This window comes from Camarhynchus parvulus, chromosome 4, assembly GCF_901933205.1.
Source record: "Camarhynchus parvulus chromosome 4, STF_HiC, whole genome shotgun sequence".
NCBI classification, from domain to species: domain Eukaryota; kingdom Metazoa; phylum Chordata; class Aves; order Passeriformes; family Thraupidae; genus Camarhynchus; species Camarhynchus parvulus.
This window is the reverse complement of record NC_044574.1, coordinates 22,731,493-22,749,737: the sequence shown is the minus strand read 5'-3', so window position 1 is coordinate 22,749,737 and position 18,245 is coordinate 22,731,493. Positions and strand designations below refer to the sequence as shown.

The 18,245-nt window shown below is 37.3% G+C and overlaps 1 protein-coding gene across 8 annotated transcripts in view; it reads right to left on the bottom strand.

Annotated features, from left to right (window-relative positions):
* TBC1D1 (TBC1 domain family member 1) overlaps positions 1-18,245 on the bottom strand; it is a 95,448-nt gene that overhangs the window by 34,379 nt on the left and 42,824 nt on the right. For 6 of the 8 annotated variants that reach the window (XM_030947108.1, XM_030947107.1, XM_030947106.1 and 3 more), the window contains 9 exons: positions 12,168-12,701; positions 9,036-9,125; positions 7,921-8,025; positions 7,159-7,291; positions 5,689-5,780; positions 3,973-4,083; positions 3,147-3,275; positions 1,990-2,076; positions 610-899 (listed from right to left, as the gene is read on the bottom strand). In XM_030947108.1, the coding sequence (XP_030802968.1) occupies positions 610-899; positions 1,990-2,076; positions 3,147-3,275; positions 3,973-4,083; positions 5,689-5,780; positions 7,159-7,291; positions 7,921-8,025; positions 9,036-9,125; positions 12,168-12,701 (1,571 nt within the window). The remainder of the gene's footprint in view (positions 1-609; positions 900-1,989; positions 2,077-3,146; positions 3,276-3,972; positions 4,084-5,688; positions 5,781-7,158; positions 7,292-7,920; positions 8,026-9,035; positions 9,126-12,167; positions 12,702-18,245) is intronic. The other 2 variants (XM_030947109.1, XM_030947112.1) reach the window with 1 other exon arrangement.

The following is an 18,245-nucleotide window of genomic DNA, read 5'->3' as shown; positions in this document are numbered from 1 at the left end:
ATTGGAAAACACCAGATAGAAGGGAGGGAGAAAACTGCCATAAAGTTAAGAGGGGACTAGAGATGCAGAGGCAGGCCTTTGAAGGAGGACAGCTTGAAGAATATCTTCATATTAAAGCAAGTAGTAGTTTGTTTTTGTCAGTAAAATCTAGGTAGGCTCATTGAAAAGCTAGACAGGAGCCCCACCTCTAGCAATAACTAGGCACTTTAAGTCACTTTTGTGTGCTATTTCAAAGCTACATATGAAATCACCATCTAGTAAGGTTTTCAGGATCACAGAAGCTACTGGATTTTTCTCTGTAAATAGAAAACAAGAAGTAGTATTTATTTATACTGCTCAGAGATAAAAACAACAAAAATGGTTGCTTGGACAAATATATCTGAATCAAGTAATTTGTGACATATATACCGTAGAACTGCACATCTCATGTCTTCTTTCCCCTATGAAGCACAGAGGGCTAAAGGTGCTTTTAAAAAGAATATCTACAAACCTCCAAGGAGTGACACACTGCATCTCTTATCCATTAAGAGGACATACCTGGTATGCAATTATCATCCCCAAATATGCCCTCAACAAACAAAATCATAGCCTGCTTTTAATAAGGCTTACTTTCTTTTGTGAGGAGTCTCTGTGCTCACTGAGTGATACCTCATAAGTTTCCTCTGAGGAACAGATGGTGATGATTCGACAGGCCCCAGAGACTCCTGGCTCTCTGTTGGTAAATGACTGAGTGTGTTTGCTCGCCTCCGAAAGCTCTGCTGGGGCAATGGAGCAGACTGCTCCAGAGAGAAATCCTCTGTGCTGCTGCAGAGATCATCCAGTGATCCACTGGTCTTGACAGCATCTTCTGCAGGAAGTGTAGGAAGTCTGTCTTTCTCCTTTTCACACAATGGTGGCTCCTAGCAGTGGAAGAAATAAGGTTATCAATAGAATGGCTTAGAGTCCATCTTTGAGATTTCAGTACCATGTCATTGTTCACATCCCACAGACATCTGCTTCAAACACACATTTTTATCAAGCTAGATCAAAGAAAGACCTTTGATGTTCTATGTCCTTGTTATTCATCACTTTGGCCAACAAAGCAGAGTTTTTATTTTGCAGAGAAAATTTTGAGTACTTTTGAGAGTAATTGTATTTTATACCATGTTGAATACAACTCAAAAGAAATAGGGTCAGAACAAAATAGTGACATTTGGCTAACAGTGAAAAGGGTGGCATTGCAGAATGCTGTATCTTTAGCAACCCAATCTAACCATATAATATTCCTCTTGCCTACCTGCAGATTCACACAAAGAACTTAAGCCTATGACTAGGTGCCTGTTTCAAACCCAAGCTATGCATTTTCTTTATTCCTCCCCTTGTATGTTTCCTGCAGAATCAGCCATTCTTTCAAAAACATACGCTGAAAGAGCAGACTCTTGTTTACATGGCGTCAGGAGTCTGCAGGTGAGCAGGCATTTACAGCAGAATCAATAGCTGTATATCCAAGCCTGTAGAGTGCTATGCTGCCTGCAGGGAAGAAGACTGGCTTCTTCCATGCTGTTAGTTTGTATTATTTTATATAGACTAAAAGTTTTCTAACCACACAAACAGGGAAATTACTCTACCTTCTGTTTTAGTTTTAAGTTTCTTTTAATACAGTCCTGCATTCATGGTATGAACTTTCAGGACTAAAACCAGTCAGATTAGGATCAGCAGCATGGTCATTATAGGACTTGTTTTGCTGCACACTTGTAAAATTCAGATGATGTTATATAATGTTTTATTTCACATATACTCACATATTCATACAAAATATATGTTATATACAGTACAAGGCAATTCTAATTCAATAGCACTTCTCTGGTTTATAACACAGGGAATAGAATGAAAAGCTTGAAAGCAACTTGAAGCATTTCACATCTGACCATATTTCATACTTGCTTAGTTGTTTTAGGGAATATTTTTTGAAGTATCTAAATATGTACAATTATCACAGGCTTTACTTACTTTATTTGTGCTGCTTAAGGTACCGGACATAGAGGTGTCCAGATCCACAGAACCAGACCTGTCCAGTGGACCTCTGGCTTTACTGCCCTGTAGCAATAAAGCACATCAGCAGTTAAGATTACGATATATAGGGCACACCAAAGAGATTTACGTAGCACAGTTGAGATCTGTAACTTTCACAGATAGCATCATATTTCATTTCCTGAAATGCCTAAAATACCCTTTTTCCCTATGGGAAACAGAAGCTTCATTCAGGATAGTCTCTGTCAATGTGAAGGATCCTGTAGAATTAAGGAATTCTCATGGGCAATGATGTGCTTTCCATGATACGTACATTATCACATATTTCACATGTACTAGAACTAATGTTAAAGTACCTTCTGCATTAGGTACTTACCAAGATGCAGAAAAATTAAAAGGATGTCTTGTACAAAGGACTAAACCCATATAAATTTAATACACAGGAAAACATAATATCTGGTATTACCATTCAGTGCCTCCAAATCAGAAAGCATATAAATATTTCTGTAGAATCTGTGAACAGTATTTTTATATAATTTGTTTGAGTAATGTTGCTGTGTAACTAAGAAAAATATCTAATGAATTCTGATGTGCTAACACAATTATGGAACTTGTATCTTCCTAACCTTACATCATATCATTTTTTAATGTTCTGAAGTTAAAGCTCATGTTCTCTTTGAAGTTTTATTCCAGGTAAAATATAAAGTGTTGTCATTATTCACAACAATGACTATCTCTGTAGTTCAGCCAAAACTTCTGGCTCCAGATCTGATCAAAATCAAGAGTTTCCATCAAAACAGCAATGCCAGTGAAAATGCAACCAGTCTACAGCTATGCTTACATAGGCAGCTTATACCAGTTAGGACAAACTGAAAAAAATTAGAACAGGACTACAGCTAATATAACAACCCTAACATTATATTTCATATCCTGAGCACAGCTCCAGTATGATTCTATAGGGGTGAATTCTAGAAATGCTGTCTGGGAAGTAACAAGAGGAGATACTCAAATATTTTGTCACTGTGACTTTAATAACCTTTGGGCTAAGGCCTGGAATGCTAACAAATAAGACTTTTCTATCAAATAAACAAAGCAATGACATTATGTTGAAAGACAATAAACATGAAGATACTTACACGTGATAAAATACTTTCAAAAGATTCTGTAAGAGACCTTTTTGCTTTGTTCTTTAGCATGTCTAATCTGAATCTTGAAGCACTGCTGGACACTTCATTTGCAGCATTCTCAGCAGGAGGTTGTGAAGCCTGCAAGTGTTTACAAACAGAAATGCAAAATACTCAACAGCCTGGAGAAAATCTCAGTGAACTGTTTGAAGACTTCCATAAACTGTATCAATAGTTTTTTCCTGGTGTCCTCAGCTTGTCATGCATTTTCCTCTAGTGATACTTGTACTGAAGTTTAGCAAACTATCCTAAAATAAGGACAGGAAATCTCTTACAGGAAATGTGTTGAGTGAACTAGCATGCTTCAGAAGAATTGACATTTTAATACTTAATGACTTTCAGTCCTGAGTAAATGTAACAGGCTTTATCAATGACCAAATCCAACGTGTTGTCATTACACTGACTCAACAGTGACAACAAGATGGCAAATGCCACAGATCAGCTGAGAGCAATCACAAATCCATTATACATTCTCTCACATATATTGAATTTTCTTTGCAGAGAGAATAAATAAACAATTTAGTACTCTACCTTCTTTATACCCCTATCTCCTAGGCCTGAAATCAGACTGTAGCAGGGACCTCAGAATTTGAGATATCTGTTTTGGCACGTAACAATAGTTTATGAAGCATAAGCAAACCCAGTATTCACCACTGCTTACACACTGAAGTTTCAAATTGCAAGTGATGCAAATTTGCCTTTGGAAAGATATAAAATTTGAATGGAATTTTTTTTCCTGGCTTCTCCTTACATGAACTAAAACTGAATTGTTACTTACCTGTTTTGCTTCTCCAACATGAACATGGTCCTTCTGTTTTTCTTCATACATGTTTCTCAAAAGAGAGATAACCAGCTCATTCTCTTTTTGTTCATTTCGTGGTCTTAATTTCTGTAATTGAGAACACCACAAGCACAGTAATTATACATTTGTGTAACAGTTTGCAAATGTTTACACTTTTCATTTGTCACTGTAATAAATCATGAATGTAGGAACAAATTTAGTCTGTTAATGCTACTGCTCCAGTCCACCAGAGGACACCAGTGTCCCAGGCAAAGCACCAATACAGCCACAAAAACACTTGACCTCCTTCATACATGACAGAATTTACACCTAAGACAGAGGACAACTGCACAGATATTGAACTGCCACAAGCAAATAAAGGCTTTAAAAATATTTTTGCTGATTTTCTTTTGATGTAAAGAAAACTGAACCACTGTAGTTCTGAGTTAGTAGCACACACGGAGTACTGTCCTAGAGATAGGATTCACAACACTTGTCCTAGAAATCCTTCACACTGAACATTTACTTTTTGGGAAATGATATAGGTTTTTCACAAATTAGTGCACAAGGTGAACCTGTTTATCTATGCTGCATTTTATTTCGATCTCAATTATTGTAAGACAAGATTTTAAAACAATTTATTAAAGAATTTAATCCCAGAAACTTAACTTTTGAAAAACATATGCTGCCTTAAGCCTATTGATATAATGCAGAGGATACAATATGAATTAATGCCAAGGTAGCACATCAGAGTAATAAAAGTACCACAGGAATACAGTTACCTAAAAATCTGAATCATGGTAACAATACATGGATCTGCAAGAATGCAACATTCCAGGCTGTCCAACTGAAAAAGTTAGCTGAGAAAGACGGGCAGGAGATTTGTACTTTACCCCTAGTTTTTCCAAGTTCATGGTTTGCAGACCCTCACCAGAAGCAATTAACAGTTTCCTGTGACTACTAGAAAGAAGCTTTAGACTGTGTGCAGCACACTAAAAGGCAACAGTGCTGCTAGCTGCCCTATGCTAAGAAATTACTCAGCTCATGGAATTGGTTCCACAGAGTAACTTCCAAATTTGGTATTGAGTGATAAACTGCCATGTGGAAACACAAAGAGACTGAAATGACTCAGGAGAGGAAGGAAACATTAATTTTTAAAAAGTCTGACATTTCTTAATCTTCAACAGCGTTTCAATCCCAGTGACATTTCCTAAAATCCACATCATCTATTTTCAATCCAGCTATGATTTCCTCTGTCCTAAAATACATTTAATTAAGAAGATAGAAAGTTTAACTTCTTTAGTTAGTTTGACAAGAATTAAGATCTAGGATAAACTTTAGGCATGAAATTTTCTCATCTGGGAATATTACAGAAATTTGTTTTGGTCCAAGTAACAGTTTGAATGTCCTCACAGTACAAGTTATTGTCTTCACCCATAAAAAATGTGTTCAGTTTTACTCAGTGAGAAGGCAACATCTCCATGGAAAGCAAGGAGTATTAGGGGAAGAAGAATTAGTAAAACAGTAATTTACATCAAAAACTAAGTTTTCAACAGCTCTAAAAAAACAACTGAAATTAAAGCACAAGCTGGCTAACAGCCTATTATGTAAAAAAATGAATGATTCACAAAAAATGAAAAGGACTTCTGTGTTTTACAAGATGTTAGCAAAAAACACCAGCTGCTTTAAAATCTTGTAGGAAACAAAGCTTACCTGAACCTCTTCAAAAACAGAGGCCTGTTCCTGGTTATTTAGTGTGGTTAGATGCTTTTGTAGTTCCAGTTTAGTCTTAGAAGGGGGCAACCCTACCAAGAGGAAAAATGAACAAATTAGAGGGTCAAATTTTTCAGAATTAACCAATCACATAAATATGCTGACAATTGAAGTCAAAGCTTTCAGTTATTTGAGCTGACCCATTCCATGATTTCATAAGACGGCATTAGAAAGAACTCTAGGTTAATTTAAAGCTACTACTAAACTCATGTCTTTAAAATGAGGGACATGAACTCTGCAATGAGGAGATTTACTGAGCACAGACCAGGATTATACTCTTAGCTGAAGACTCCACTATCACACAAGATAAAATAAACCTACAATCTACTGCATTTTAGCAGACTGTTTTGTGGGTGTTTTCTGCAGTGCTGCTTGGATATTGTTTATGGTATAAACAGAATTCCCTTTCATTTTCTCCAATTTTTATGTTGTGGGCCCTTCTGAAAACTAGTAAATTTATTGCTTGTTAGTGAAGCTCTTACTTTGCCTTTTGATGAAGACATTTATTGACAATCTAAAGCAGACTACCCTTTCATTCAGATTATTTTTTCTGTTCTCTTCCTAGATTAAATTCCTTTCCTCTGTTTTCTGTGGAAAAACAGCAAATCATCAACTTCAGTTTCTGATCATAGAATATCTCCTTCAGAAGCAGATGATACAATTAACAAGATGGCATGATTGAAGGCACTAAAGGACATTTGCCTTTAAGAAACTTCCCAAAAATTACAGCTAGCTGAAAGCCAAAATAGAGTGAAAGTAATTTTGGAAGTTGTCCAGTTTCATCAAATTAGCACTAGGCAGGTTTTAGTCCAATAAGCCACTGTCACGTGATCTGACAAGCTGCTGTTGCCCTTTATTCACCCCAAACATCACTTAAATGAACAAAATCGAACAGTGACATTTTTTATGACTTGAACATCTGTTCCTGGGTGACAACTACAATTCTAATTTCTGCATTTCCATGAAGGAGCAGACAAACACACATATTAAAAGCATACTGGTCAGTTCCTGCTTAGTGATAGCATAACGCCAGTTTCTAAGTGGACTCAACAGGACAGCAGGTCATAGCTACTGCAGCATCCATCCTTCAGAGGTTCCTCATCTACAGGCTTCTGCATTTATAGGGCTAATGGAGCCAAACCAGCTGCAACTTGCTAATGTTTACTCTTGGAAACAGTTTTCAAAAGGTCAACTAAAACACAATAAAAGAGCTTACCTCTTGTTGGAAAATTCTTATTACTTTACAGAAAACCTGATACTACAGTCCTGTAAATAAAAGTACCTGGCTCTCAACTTTCTACCCCAAGTCCCAAGCTCTTTTTAAGCATTAATTTCCTTCGGATTTTACACACTGTCCCCCAATGAAACTGTCACAAAAAATATGTAACCAGAAAATTCTTTAAACCTCACCTTCTATCTTTTCACAGAGTTTATGCAAACTTTGCATAGGACACCCTTCACAGAGCTGGGGCTGTGCCTTGGAAGTTTGTTGCACAGCAGCCACAGTGAAAGCCTGTTTCAATGTCATCATGATTTCATCAACCTGAAAAGAACAGCATGTAGAAGAACAGAATTTCATTCTTCCACTGTTTTCCTTAACACAAACACAACGGTCTTTTAGAATGATACTGACCCTTGCTTGGGAATGTGCTTATGACTAAAAACCCAAGCTGTTCATATGTCGGTTCTGTGCACAAAAACACAAGCACACAAAACTCACCATGAACTCAAGTCTCTTCCAGTCCACCCAATTTTATTACTGTGGTCTAATGAAAGATCCTACCCTCTATCTCAAACCCCTTTCTTGTCTGTGATCAAAAAGCTTACTGCAGTTGTGATGCACTGGTCTTACTCAGAGCACAGGAGTGTAGTCCTGATTTTCAGAACAGGTGCCCTAAGAGAAAACTCTCCCCAGAAAAGAAGCATAAGGTCTAACTTAGTTTGTGAAATGAAGATTTAGTGGATTTTAAAGAGGATTTTAATTTCTGCCCTCAAAACAAATGAAAAGGTTTCTTGCAGACTGCTATATTAGTTACATTTCTGAAATACTTGTATTTCTGAGTGGAATACAATTTGAGGACATTCAGCAAAATACAGAGCATAGAGCAATAGAAGACATTTAGGGCCTAATATTTTATTTGGCTTATTTGACTATTCTTTTCTTTCACTTACCAGCGCTTCATCTGTACACTGAAACACATAGCAAACAAAGTGGAAGCCTCCATTTTCTGAAGACTCTCTGCAGATGAACCCAAAGTGATCCACATGTCTAATTCCCTACGAAAGAAACAACAGCAATGAAACAGTCATACCTACTTTCAAAGTTTTGTACCTGTATTTCTATCAGGAAGAAAAGAACAAAATAGCATTACATATTGGTCACTTACCTCTGTTACAGCTACATTAAAGACATCTGGCCATTAAAATTCTGTCCTGTTACAGAGCCTAATACTTCATGAATCTTTAATTTCAATTAAGTTAGACATTGTTTTACTTTTTGTTTTGTTTTTAATGGATGAAGTATAAATGACCCACACAGCAGACCCAGAGATTAATAAATTCTATCCAAAATGTATTTTACTCAGAAATTTTCAGAATATGTGTCTGTATGTTTAGTGATGAAAGCTATTATCATCAAATTAAAAAACAAAGTAATTTATGGAAAACAAAACCTACAAAACAAACAAACAAACAAAAAAAAACTCAGGCAGAAGGACAGAGAAGCAAACTCTGTGGCACAAGGAACAGGGATTAGGAGTGAATGAGGAGTCTCTAACACATACGTGCCCACAGCGTATCACATATGCTACCTCTGCATTGCAGAGGACTGTCCTCATTTAGACACATGTAACTTATTTTCTTGAAGAGAACATATTTTTAAAGTATTCTTCAGATAACTCTTCCATACAATTTTTCTCCTTTCATTCTCACTGCTTGCAAAATATGGCTCAGAGATCCCAAGACTTGCACAACTGTGAATCATGCTCACTGCAATCTCAAACAAGAGTGTGTTCCTGACCAGTGTGTTCCTTCTAGCTAATATTATTCATCTACTGCACACAGGAGTGAGTCTTCATCTCAGGAATCACAATGCAAAGCATGAAAGAAGAATGATGGTCTTATAAAATTACTGATTAATTAGCAGCTTTTCAATAGCAATCACTGAAACTGCTGTTGAGAGAAACCATGTGGAGTGCAAGAAGAGAGGATTACATGAGCATTCACAAGTAGAGAATATTTAAACAAACAAAAAAAAAAAAGATAAAAAGAATACACTACAATCTTACCTGAGAACAAAAGGATATTTCTTTAAAGCTTTTCTCAATTGCGACTTTTTTTGTGTCAGGACTGATAAGGTAAACTTCAGACTGGCCAATCTAAAAAGAGCAAAATAAATTGCAAGATGCTAGAAAGTAACATTACACTTCCTTTTGTCCCACTATAAAACGTCTCCTGAATACAGATCCCAGTTTTTTTCTACCTGTATATTTATAGCAATTAGCATATTACTACCAGAAAGAATACTGAAACAACACTGATTTGGCATTGAGAGCTCTGCACATTATGGCACTGACATTTAATGAGACAAGAAAATAATCTTTAAAGAGATGAGAGCAATATTGTATCAATAGTAACCTACTATGCACGGATAGAAATACACTCACACTCCCTTTTCCTATTTTCTGCAGTCTTGGAATGTATCACAGTCACAGAAGCTACTTAATGAGACTGGTTTAAAATTTAAATCCAAGTGTGTACTTGTTCCCGTAGTCTACCTAATAATTTTTGTGAGTTTTATTTATTTATTTATGGCACACATAGCATTTAATTCAAAGCACTTAACTCAAAAACTATACAAATGAATTTACTGGAGTATATTTTCTAATGTAATTTAATCTGTAGGCCATTAGTACAGTCAAAAGATGATGCTAAGTATTGATGGGCAAAGGGCATTTTTATGGTGAAACTACTGTTTTCATTTTTTCAGCTTCTGTTACTATCTTTGTAATATAGTAACAGAAAAATTTAAATTCCTCATATTTTATAGCATGTCAGAGAATGCTAAAAACAAGTCCCATATCAGATTTTAGGAAGACAGGTGGAATTTGGATCCACTCATGAGTAAGACTTGGAGAAACCTGCTTCAATCAAATCAAAGTTCCAAATCCCAAAAGATGCACACAAAACCATCAGCAGCACCAGTGTAACTGTACTTTCTTAAGAAAGTGGGAAGGGACAAATCTCATGTGTGAATAGATCAAGTCAGAAATGCCACCTCTGTATGTCTAAAAATGGCCCTGTGCATTCACCTTCCACCTCTTCTTTCACTTCAACCAGTCACAATGGTTCTCCCCAGATGCCTGCTGGTTTCCTTGAATTGTCCCTGGGGCTGATCTTGCCTCTGTTCATGGGGCTATTCCTTCCAACACCTACTCAGCAGCCTCCTGATTGCTGCTGTCTTCCCCTCCCTGCAGCAAGAGGCTCCTTCTCATTGCTCAGTCCCACAGAAGTCTTTCACATTTGGCCCTTGGGCAGTAGTGATCATTTGAAGGCAACTGAACAAAGGGAAAAAACCCAGACCAATGAACCTCTTCCCCCGCTCCCTCAATATACAGCCAGGAGAAAAACCTAAAAATACCCCCTCCTCCTCCCTCAAATCCTAAAAAACTGGCTAGGAAAGCAGTTCTTCAGGAAGAAGATATGAAAACCAGGACTCTTTGAATCAAGTGAGGAGAGCTGCCAGATAATTAATCTGAATATTTTTCACACCTCATGCATCAACCAACCTTTGCTTCAGTCCTGGGCAAAATCTAAGTAACTAAGTGAGAATACACCAACCATTTTTTTCCTCTGGATACTAAGCTACTTGTAAGCATTCCATATGTAGCCATGCACAAACTGATGAGATCCAACCATGCTGCCTGCATTCCCTGACTCAGAACCTGCTGAACACTGGGGAAATGCAACCAACAAACTCAGCTCTGCTGTCACCTGCTGCCTGTAGATACTGAAGGCACAAACTAGAGTTACTTCACTTCCTTATATTCAGCTGAATAGGAAAAGAATACAGCTGTGCATACTAAACAATATTTTCCCAGGCAAAAAGCAACCCAAGACACAAAGCCAGATCAGCAAAGCCTCACAATTCAGAAATGTGGCTGCCAGCAGGTGACTGACATTATATTCAGACTGAAGCTGCAGGTGTCTTTGAGAACTGCTGCATCTATTGAATATAAATTAAAAATGCACTCAATGGAGTAAGAGGATCTTGACCTATCCAGCCCAACTGTAATCTCTCTATTTCTAAAATATGTGGCATGAATCAATAATGGAGTCATGATTTATTTAAAATTAGGCATTATTATTACAAAGGGTACTGTATTTTCTATGTGAAATACATGCTTAGGGGAAGAAGATGAACATGGCTTTCTTTTTACTAGGGAAGAAACATCTCTCCACCTTCCTGCACTCACTGTTTGATGTCAGCCTGCCACAACCAAACAGAAGCTTTAATTCAGGTATAGCTGACTACGACATTTTCTGCATGCTACTTTTTACAGATATAACACAGTGGCAATCCTCCTTAAGGATTCTCTTTCCCTGCTTTAAAAAACCTGTAATTGCACATTCCATTACTGGCCTTAAGAATGCCCAGCTCCAACAGCCTCTGATGGATCCAAGATGACCTTAGGAGAGTCAGTCTTTGCAGTATCAGCTCCAGGTTTGTATTATGCTCAGAAGACACAAGCTAAGTAAAATACAGCTTATCTATCATGAGGATTGTAAGAGGAGCAAATATCACACTCCTTACTTGCTTCTCAGCTCTTAGAAAATAGTTTTGCTGCTCACCTATCAAGGCAAGGGCATTGCTAGCCACACCAAAGCAGGGCAGGAGTGGAGCCATGTGTGGAGTAGCATAGGAAGCTATTCCACTACTACTTCATCATTACACAAACATGCTGGCAGCAGGACCACCTTCATCAATTACACTGCTTATCATGGGACAAAGTCTACTAGCTCTCAGTCATGGTTTGGTCCTTCTGCTCTAGTTACAGATAATTCATTCCCCTGGGAATTTGTTTCTGCTGTTACTAGCTACTGTAAGTGTACACACCATTCTGCTATTGCACAACTACCTACAAACTTGCAGTAACTTCTAAAAGCTTTCTTTAGAAGCCCAAGGTTTCAGGCAGTACTGTTTTAAACTATTTAATATAAACTTATTTAGAATATGTAAACCAATTTGCACTAACAAGTAATGCTCTCCAGAGAAACAGGCAAGTTTAAGTTAAGCTTTGGTAATTGCAATTAAGTTATCAAAGAAGTAACTGCCATCTGTCAGAACATCTGCTTTGGCGTCTGCCACTCCAAACTCCAAGATGTGAAAACGCCACCCGAAGCTGCAAATCTTGCTTTACCGTAAACAACATAGTCCGGTTTTCTGCAATGTCAGTTGGCTGCACAACACTGTGTCCATAGATGAGTTGACTTTTTAGGTTCAGTGAAATTGCATCTTCTTCAAAAGATCTGACAAAGCTGTTACTCCTAAGGCTTCCCTCTTGGAAATCCTTCTTAAAAGCAAAGGAACGAAGTCCAGGTTGAGAAAAAGATTTCCTAATTGGCCTTTTTTCCTCCTCCTCATTGACCAAGGGCTGGAACACAGACCGCAATTTGCTGCTGAAAGAGAAACCTCCAAAGTTACTGGCAGTTTCATGTTGTTGGGATGATGTGCTGAAATCTGAATTTTTTGTACAACTTGCACGATTGAATTTCTCAATGCATTCATCTATGAGTGCTGGAGGTGCATTTTTATGTGCTACTGTTACCCGTCCACAGAAGAGCACCTCAAACTTTTTGGCAAAAGGGTCTTCAACATCTGAGAGATTATTCTGAAACTCTTCTTGACGGGCAATTTTTCCAGCTTGTCGAATAGAGCTTATAATCTCAGGCACCTACAAGAGGGGGAAAAATACACATTAGCATCTGGTACTTTATGACAAACAAATTGCAAAATCAAGAGGCTCCCTGTTGTGATTTTCCTTTGATTTAGTTTCAAAAATAAAAGACCAGTTGAAGTGATTTTGCATTTATTCAAGAGACACATTATAGCAGTTAAACACTAAGAAGAGGAATATCTCATCTGTCTCCTTGCCAGGAGTTCACAGTCATCAACACTTTGTCAAAAGAACTTTATCCCTTGCAATGCTCTTCATCTTCAGTAAAACTTTTGCCACTGAAACAACCTTTATAATGTGACAAATTCCAACCCAAAATGAAAGATAAAAGTATTTCAAAAAGCATACAAGAAGCCATGGACTAATTAATTGGTAAAGTTATTTAATGTGTTATTTTTCACTCCCTTCTCTTATGCAAACAGTCATATCATGTAGGTTAATGAGTCTCTTGCAAATTTGCTTTTCCCTTCATAATAGCATATTACATTGTTATGGCAGTTTGGTGGGGTTTTTAAAAAATGCAAATAGCTGTATTTTTTAACAACTATATTCATTTTTTTACATGTTCATTTTTATTCTACTATCCTAGATGACACTCTTAAATAATATTACCTCACATACAGTATGACTTGCAGGGCAACTGTATGAGACAGCAGTCTGTACAGATCACAGATGTTGTAATTATTACCCAAACTGCCATGTGACACATTCTGAGGGACAGTAAACGGTCTCAGCTGCTGGTATGGTTAGATGGCAGTGATAGGCATATGCTCTCTGCTAAGCTGCTGTGAGGCCAATGCTTGGTTACATCACACTGCTTTGACTGACCCAGGAGATAAGGGTTCTTCTGCAGTCTGTGCTGCTCCTGCGGTAATGAAAAATGTGAAGCCACCATCTATGATTACAACTGCTAATTCTGCCAGTTTTATTTACCAAATTTACTTTGAGAAAAATCCACACAAAGTGTGCTGATTTCCTGACAAAACAGATTTCCCCTGTCAAGCATCAACTGGAATTTGCTTTACTTAAAAATTTTTGGTTGCAGATAGTACAGAACGAAGCCTGGGAAAGGCAGACTAAAATAGCAGCCCAGAAGAACCACCTCCCTTGTGAGAAAAGGCATCCCTAAACCTAGAGAATATTCTGGAGACCTGGCCTCTGGTTTTTTTCAGACATTTTTACAGTTACCTATTGCTTAATCATAATGCAGTAATGTGCATAAACCAACTGAGGAAACAGCAAAGGACTTGAGGGGAAAAAAATCTGAACTGTGAAAATTGAATGAATATTCTGGGTGCTTATAAAGACCTCAATATGATTCCTTTTATAGACAAAGAAACAAAGATATGGATAGATAGGCAGGTAGGTAGGTAGATAGAGAGAGAGAGAGATTCACACACATATAGTGGATTTAAAACATTACAAAATAGGAACTCAGGAAGTATTACTTCACCCTTCAGCACAAGGCATGAGTCATTAGCTAATCTTTCAGCAAAGACAATAGGGAAGAATGGGCAAGAAAAGGAGGGTCAGGAATTTTTAAGTCCATTCTCTGATATGTCACAAACCAGACAGAAAGCCTTGGGCTCAGGCAGCTTTGTGCTGAACTTCATCATATGCAAGAACACCACTGAGGGTATAACAAATCTTTAGTACCTTAAACAATATGTATTTGCTCTACAGTGAGTTTAAGGTCTACCTCCGTTTTATTTACTCAACACTCCTTCAAAGAAACAATTCTGAGTGGCATAACATATCAGAATTACAGTAAAACATAAAACGTCATTCAACGCACATTTGAAGCTGCAACTGCTTTAGCAATTTTTAATAAACATGTTTTACTCTTGTGGGAGTGTCAGGACTCACCAGCCATAGGCAATTTTACTACTGAGCTGCCCAGGATACATGCAGAGACCAGCAATCCCACCTCCACTTTTGCTGAGGCTGCAGAGGCAGCAGCAATGGACTGAGGCATGTTCTGAACTCTGCTTACTTTGGTAAAGCCAGGAACATCAGCTCTTAAAAGAGGACCACTATCTCAACCACAGTTGAGCTCCCCCAGCTACACACACCTCAATGACTATATGGACAGTTTCCAGCAGCGCAGGTGCTGCAAGGGTTACAGCTGAGCTTAAAGCTCTGACAAGGCATTAGGGATCCAGCACATCTATGCTCTTACTGAATTTAACTTCTTCAATGTTTTTTGTTAACAAACACCTTGAACATTGACAAAATAGCTATTCAACAATGGCTATATTTTATATACAGACAGTGCTTAGGGAAAGACACTACATCACACAGAAGGACTTTGCAGTAGTTAATAAAATTTGTGTCTGAGGAGACCAAGTAGGCCCCTTGATGAAAAATCAAGGGGAGTATTTATTTATTTATTTTCACACATGCTAGGGCTTGAATCATGTCATTGATAAGTAACAGCTGGCTTCCGTGCTACACTTACTAAAAAACACAGACTCTTCTGTTCTCACTTCCAGACCTAAAAAAAAATTTCAGCCTGCTAATAAAATTTTATTACTTATGATTAGGCAATTGATGTAGAAGCAGCAGAAGCAGCAGATCATCACCTCACTTTCCTGTGATGGTTATGTATATTAAACATTTACCTATTTTTATTAGTAAAGACAAGATCCATGATGAATGAAAAAACAAATCCAAAACACTTATTGCCCTGGAACTGCTCTTTGCATGATCAAGATTTGTGCTCTTTTTATCTATCTGTTCCACTCCAGACTTTTTATGCAAGTATGGAAAATGAACAATCCACTTGCCCTCTGTATCCTCTGACACTGGCTCTCCAAGTGAACAGGCCTGGATGCTTAGTAAATAAACATGAAGTAAACAGTAGTTAAAAATAAATATAATTATTTCAGGTTATTAGAATAAAGATGTAGGCTTTATCTTGGCAAATGTTTATTAAGCACAGATGGAACATTTCCAGATTAAGCAGCATGCCACTGGGTGATCAGTAACCACATCTCTTGCAAACCACCAAAAATTAATTAGGATGTAAATAGAATCAGGTTTTATGGCTCTTCAATTTATATCAAAAAGCAGCAAGGATGAAATTGCTCCTGAATTAAGTTAATGTTGCCTGGAGTCTTTTAAATGTTGTGGGCTCTTTCTGAACACAAGAATTAGATACACAATATGTTTACGCAAGACATATCATATACAAAAGATATTTATCTTTTTTGTTTAATTACAAAGGTAACTTAATTACAAGCTGGCATTGGTTGCCCAGAGCGATTGCAGAGGATATGCACACTCTGACTGGACATGGGCTGAGCAGCCTGCTCTAGGTGACCCTGCTTTGAGCAGGGGGCTGAACTAGATGACCTCCTGAGGGGCCACCCTATGTCACCCTGGGGATTTAGATACCAACTGCTTTTATACACATCTATCGGTAATTGTGCCTTCTAATCTGAACTTGCTAAGACAGTGGGAAAAGAAAACTGTTGCACACAGTTAGGATTTCTTCCTGCCATGGAAATCCTCTTTTCTAGCATACTTCTATTTTTAAGTGTTTTCTGACTTGTTTATTAATACAAATATATAATTAGTGGATAAAGATTATTTCTGTAGTCAGAAAAAACACTGCTGCTGACCTAAAATTATTTCCCCAAGCCCACAAAACTATGTACAGAACATCAGTGTAAGCAACAATGAACCTTTACCAAACACAGTATTACCCTCTTATCACTTTAGGCCAAACAAGCCAGCTGAACAGAAAACACAAATGAAATGTACTAGGAAAAAGGTTTTGTGTTTAGAATGTCTGAATTAGATACAGAAAAAGATCATGTATCTATAACCATTAAAAATAACACTGGACTTGTGGGTTTTTTTAAAGCAGACCACATTATTTCTGCTATAATGAAAATGTTTACTTTGCAGAGACAAAGCAGGGAACTGAAATGCTGAGTATTCTTGTAACTTGGCTTGTGGCTATTCAAGCAAAACACAAACCAACACCTAGGACTTCCTAGTGCATGTTACTCAGTTACAAGACAAATAGCTACAGCTTCTATGCCATGCACCAAATAATGACAAAAGGCAGTAATTTTTAAGCATGCACGGGTTTGCTGCATCTGAAGAGCAAAGAATAGCTCTTCCCCCTCACATAAATTGCAGTTGCGTTTTTACCCCTTGAAACTAGTAGTCACCCTGAAAGTTTACATACAAGCATGTAAGATGTCAAGGTCTTTATCCTGTCAGTAGATGTAAGAAAGAGTTAGAAACTATTTTAATGGAAAGAGCCCAGTAACAGCTGAATGCAACAGCTGACTTTTGGTAAGTAAGATCAGACTAAAAAAAAAGATTAGTTTCTTTTATACATAGTAGCTAAAAAACCAAAATGTGCCACAGAAAAAGAACTGCTAACACATCAGCTAGGAGGACTATGAGAAAAAAGAGGGATAATTTATTATTCTAGATGCTATGGAATGTTTACACCTGCAGTACAAATCCACCTGTTTATACCTACCAGTCTCCGCATAAGGATCAAGCACTGGCTTAACGATTTCAAGGACATAGCGGGTTTTGTTTAACCTAAGCCAGACCTGTGCTGACAGGAACTGGTCTTATGCAACAGACTCCAGAAATTGCTGGAGACTGAAAAACATTAGGGTCAGATTCTTAGGCTGAACCTCAGAAGATCTCACACCACCCCAGCTAGAACAAAGCGTTGAAAATCTTTCACAAAAACTCTTGAAACAAGTAGATGTTTTGATTGAATTTTGCTAGCTTACTCAAGCAAGAGAGGACATCAGAATTTATTTTTAAGTGCTTTTACTTGCTTTCCTTTCCCGATCAATAGAGCAGGCTCAATAAAATATGCCAAGAAATCTAATACTGTTTGCTGTTAGTATCTTTCCATCTTGATTTTAGTAGAGACTATTACTACAGAAAAGATAGTGTACACAGCTATTTATGGGAGAAGCTATCTATTTGTATCGGGACAGATAGCAATATTTCTGTCATCTGTAAGTTATTTACAATGGAATATTTGTAAAAGTAGTAGAATGAAGAAATTTAAAATAATTTTTTAACATATAAAACACATATAAAGGCACAGTATTTACTTGCATTTTTAAAAAGACTGCATAAAAGTTTTTATTTCAGTAATTTGATATGTAATAAAAAGCAGCTGGTCTGCTTTCAGTACACTGGTGGCAAAATAACTGTCCAGAAATCAATGCAGATCAGCATTTCCTGTCCTTATCACTCCTTAACCCATGGTAGTAGTCAACTGACTTCTCAAATACTTTTCTCCACTCATAGGATTTAAAGTTTGGCATTTTTAAACAAAAAACATTTTAATTAATATAGTTTACAGATACTCTTCTTCTTTTAAATTGAGATACTGCACACTTTCTCCTTCCAAAATCACAGAATTACTTAATTTGGAAGCGACCTCTGATCGTGCAGTGTCCCACATAAAGCAAGGCAAACTTCCAAGTTAGATACAACTTCAAACTTTGATGAGATGCTGGGGGTCACATACAGCTACATAGGAATACCAAG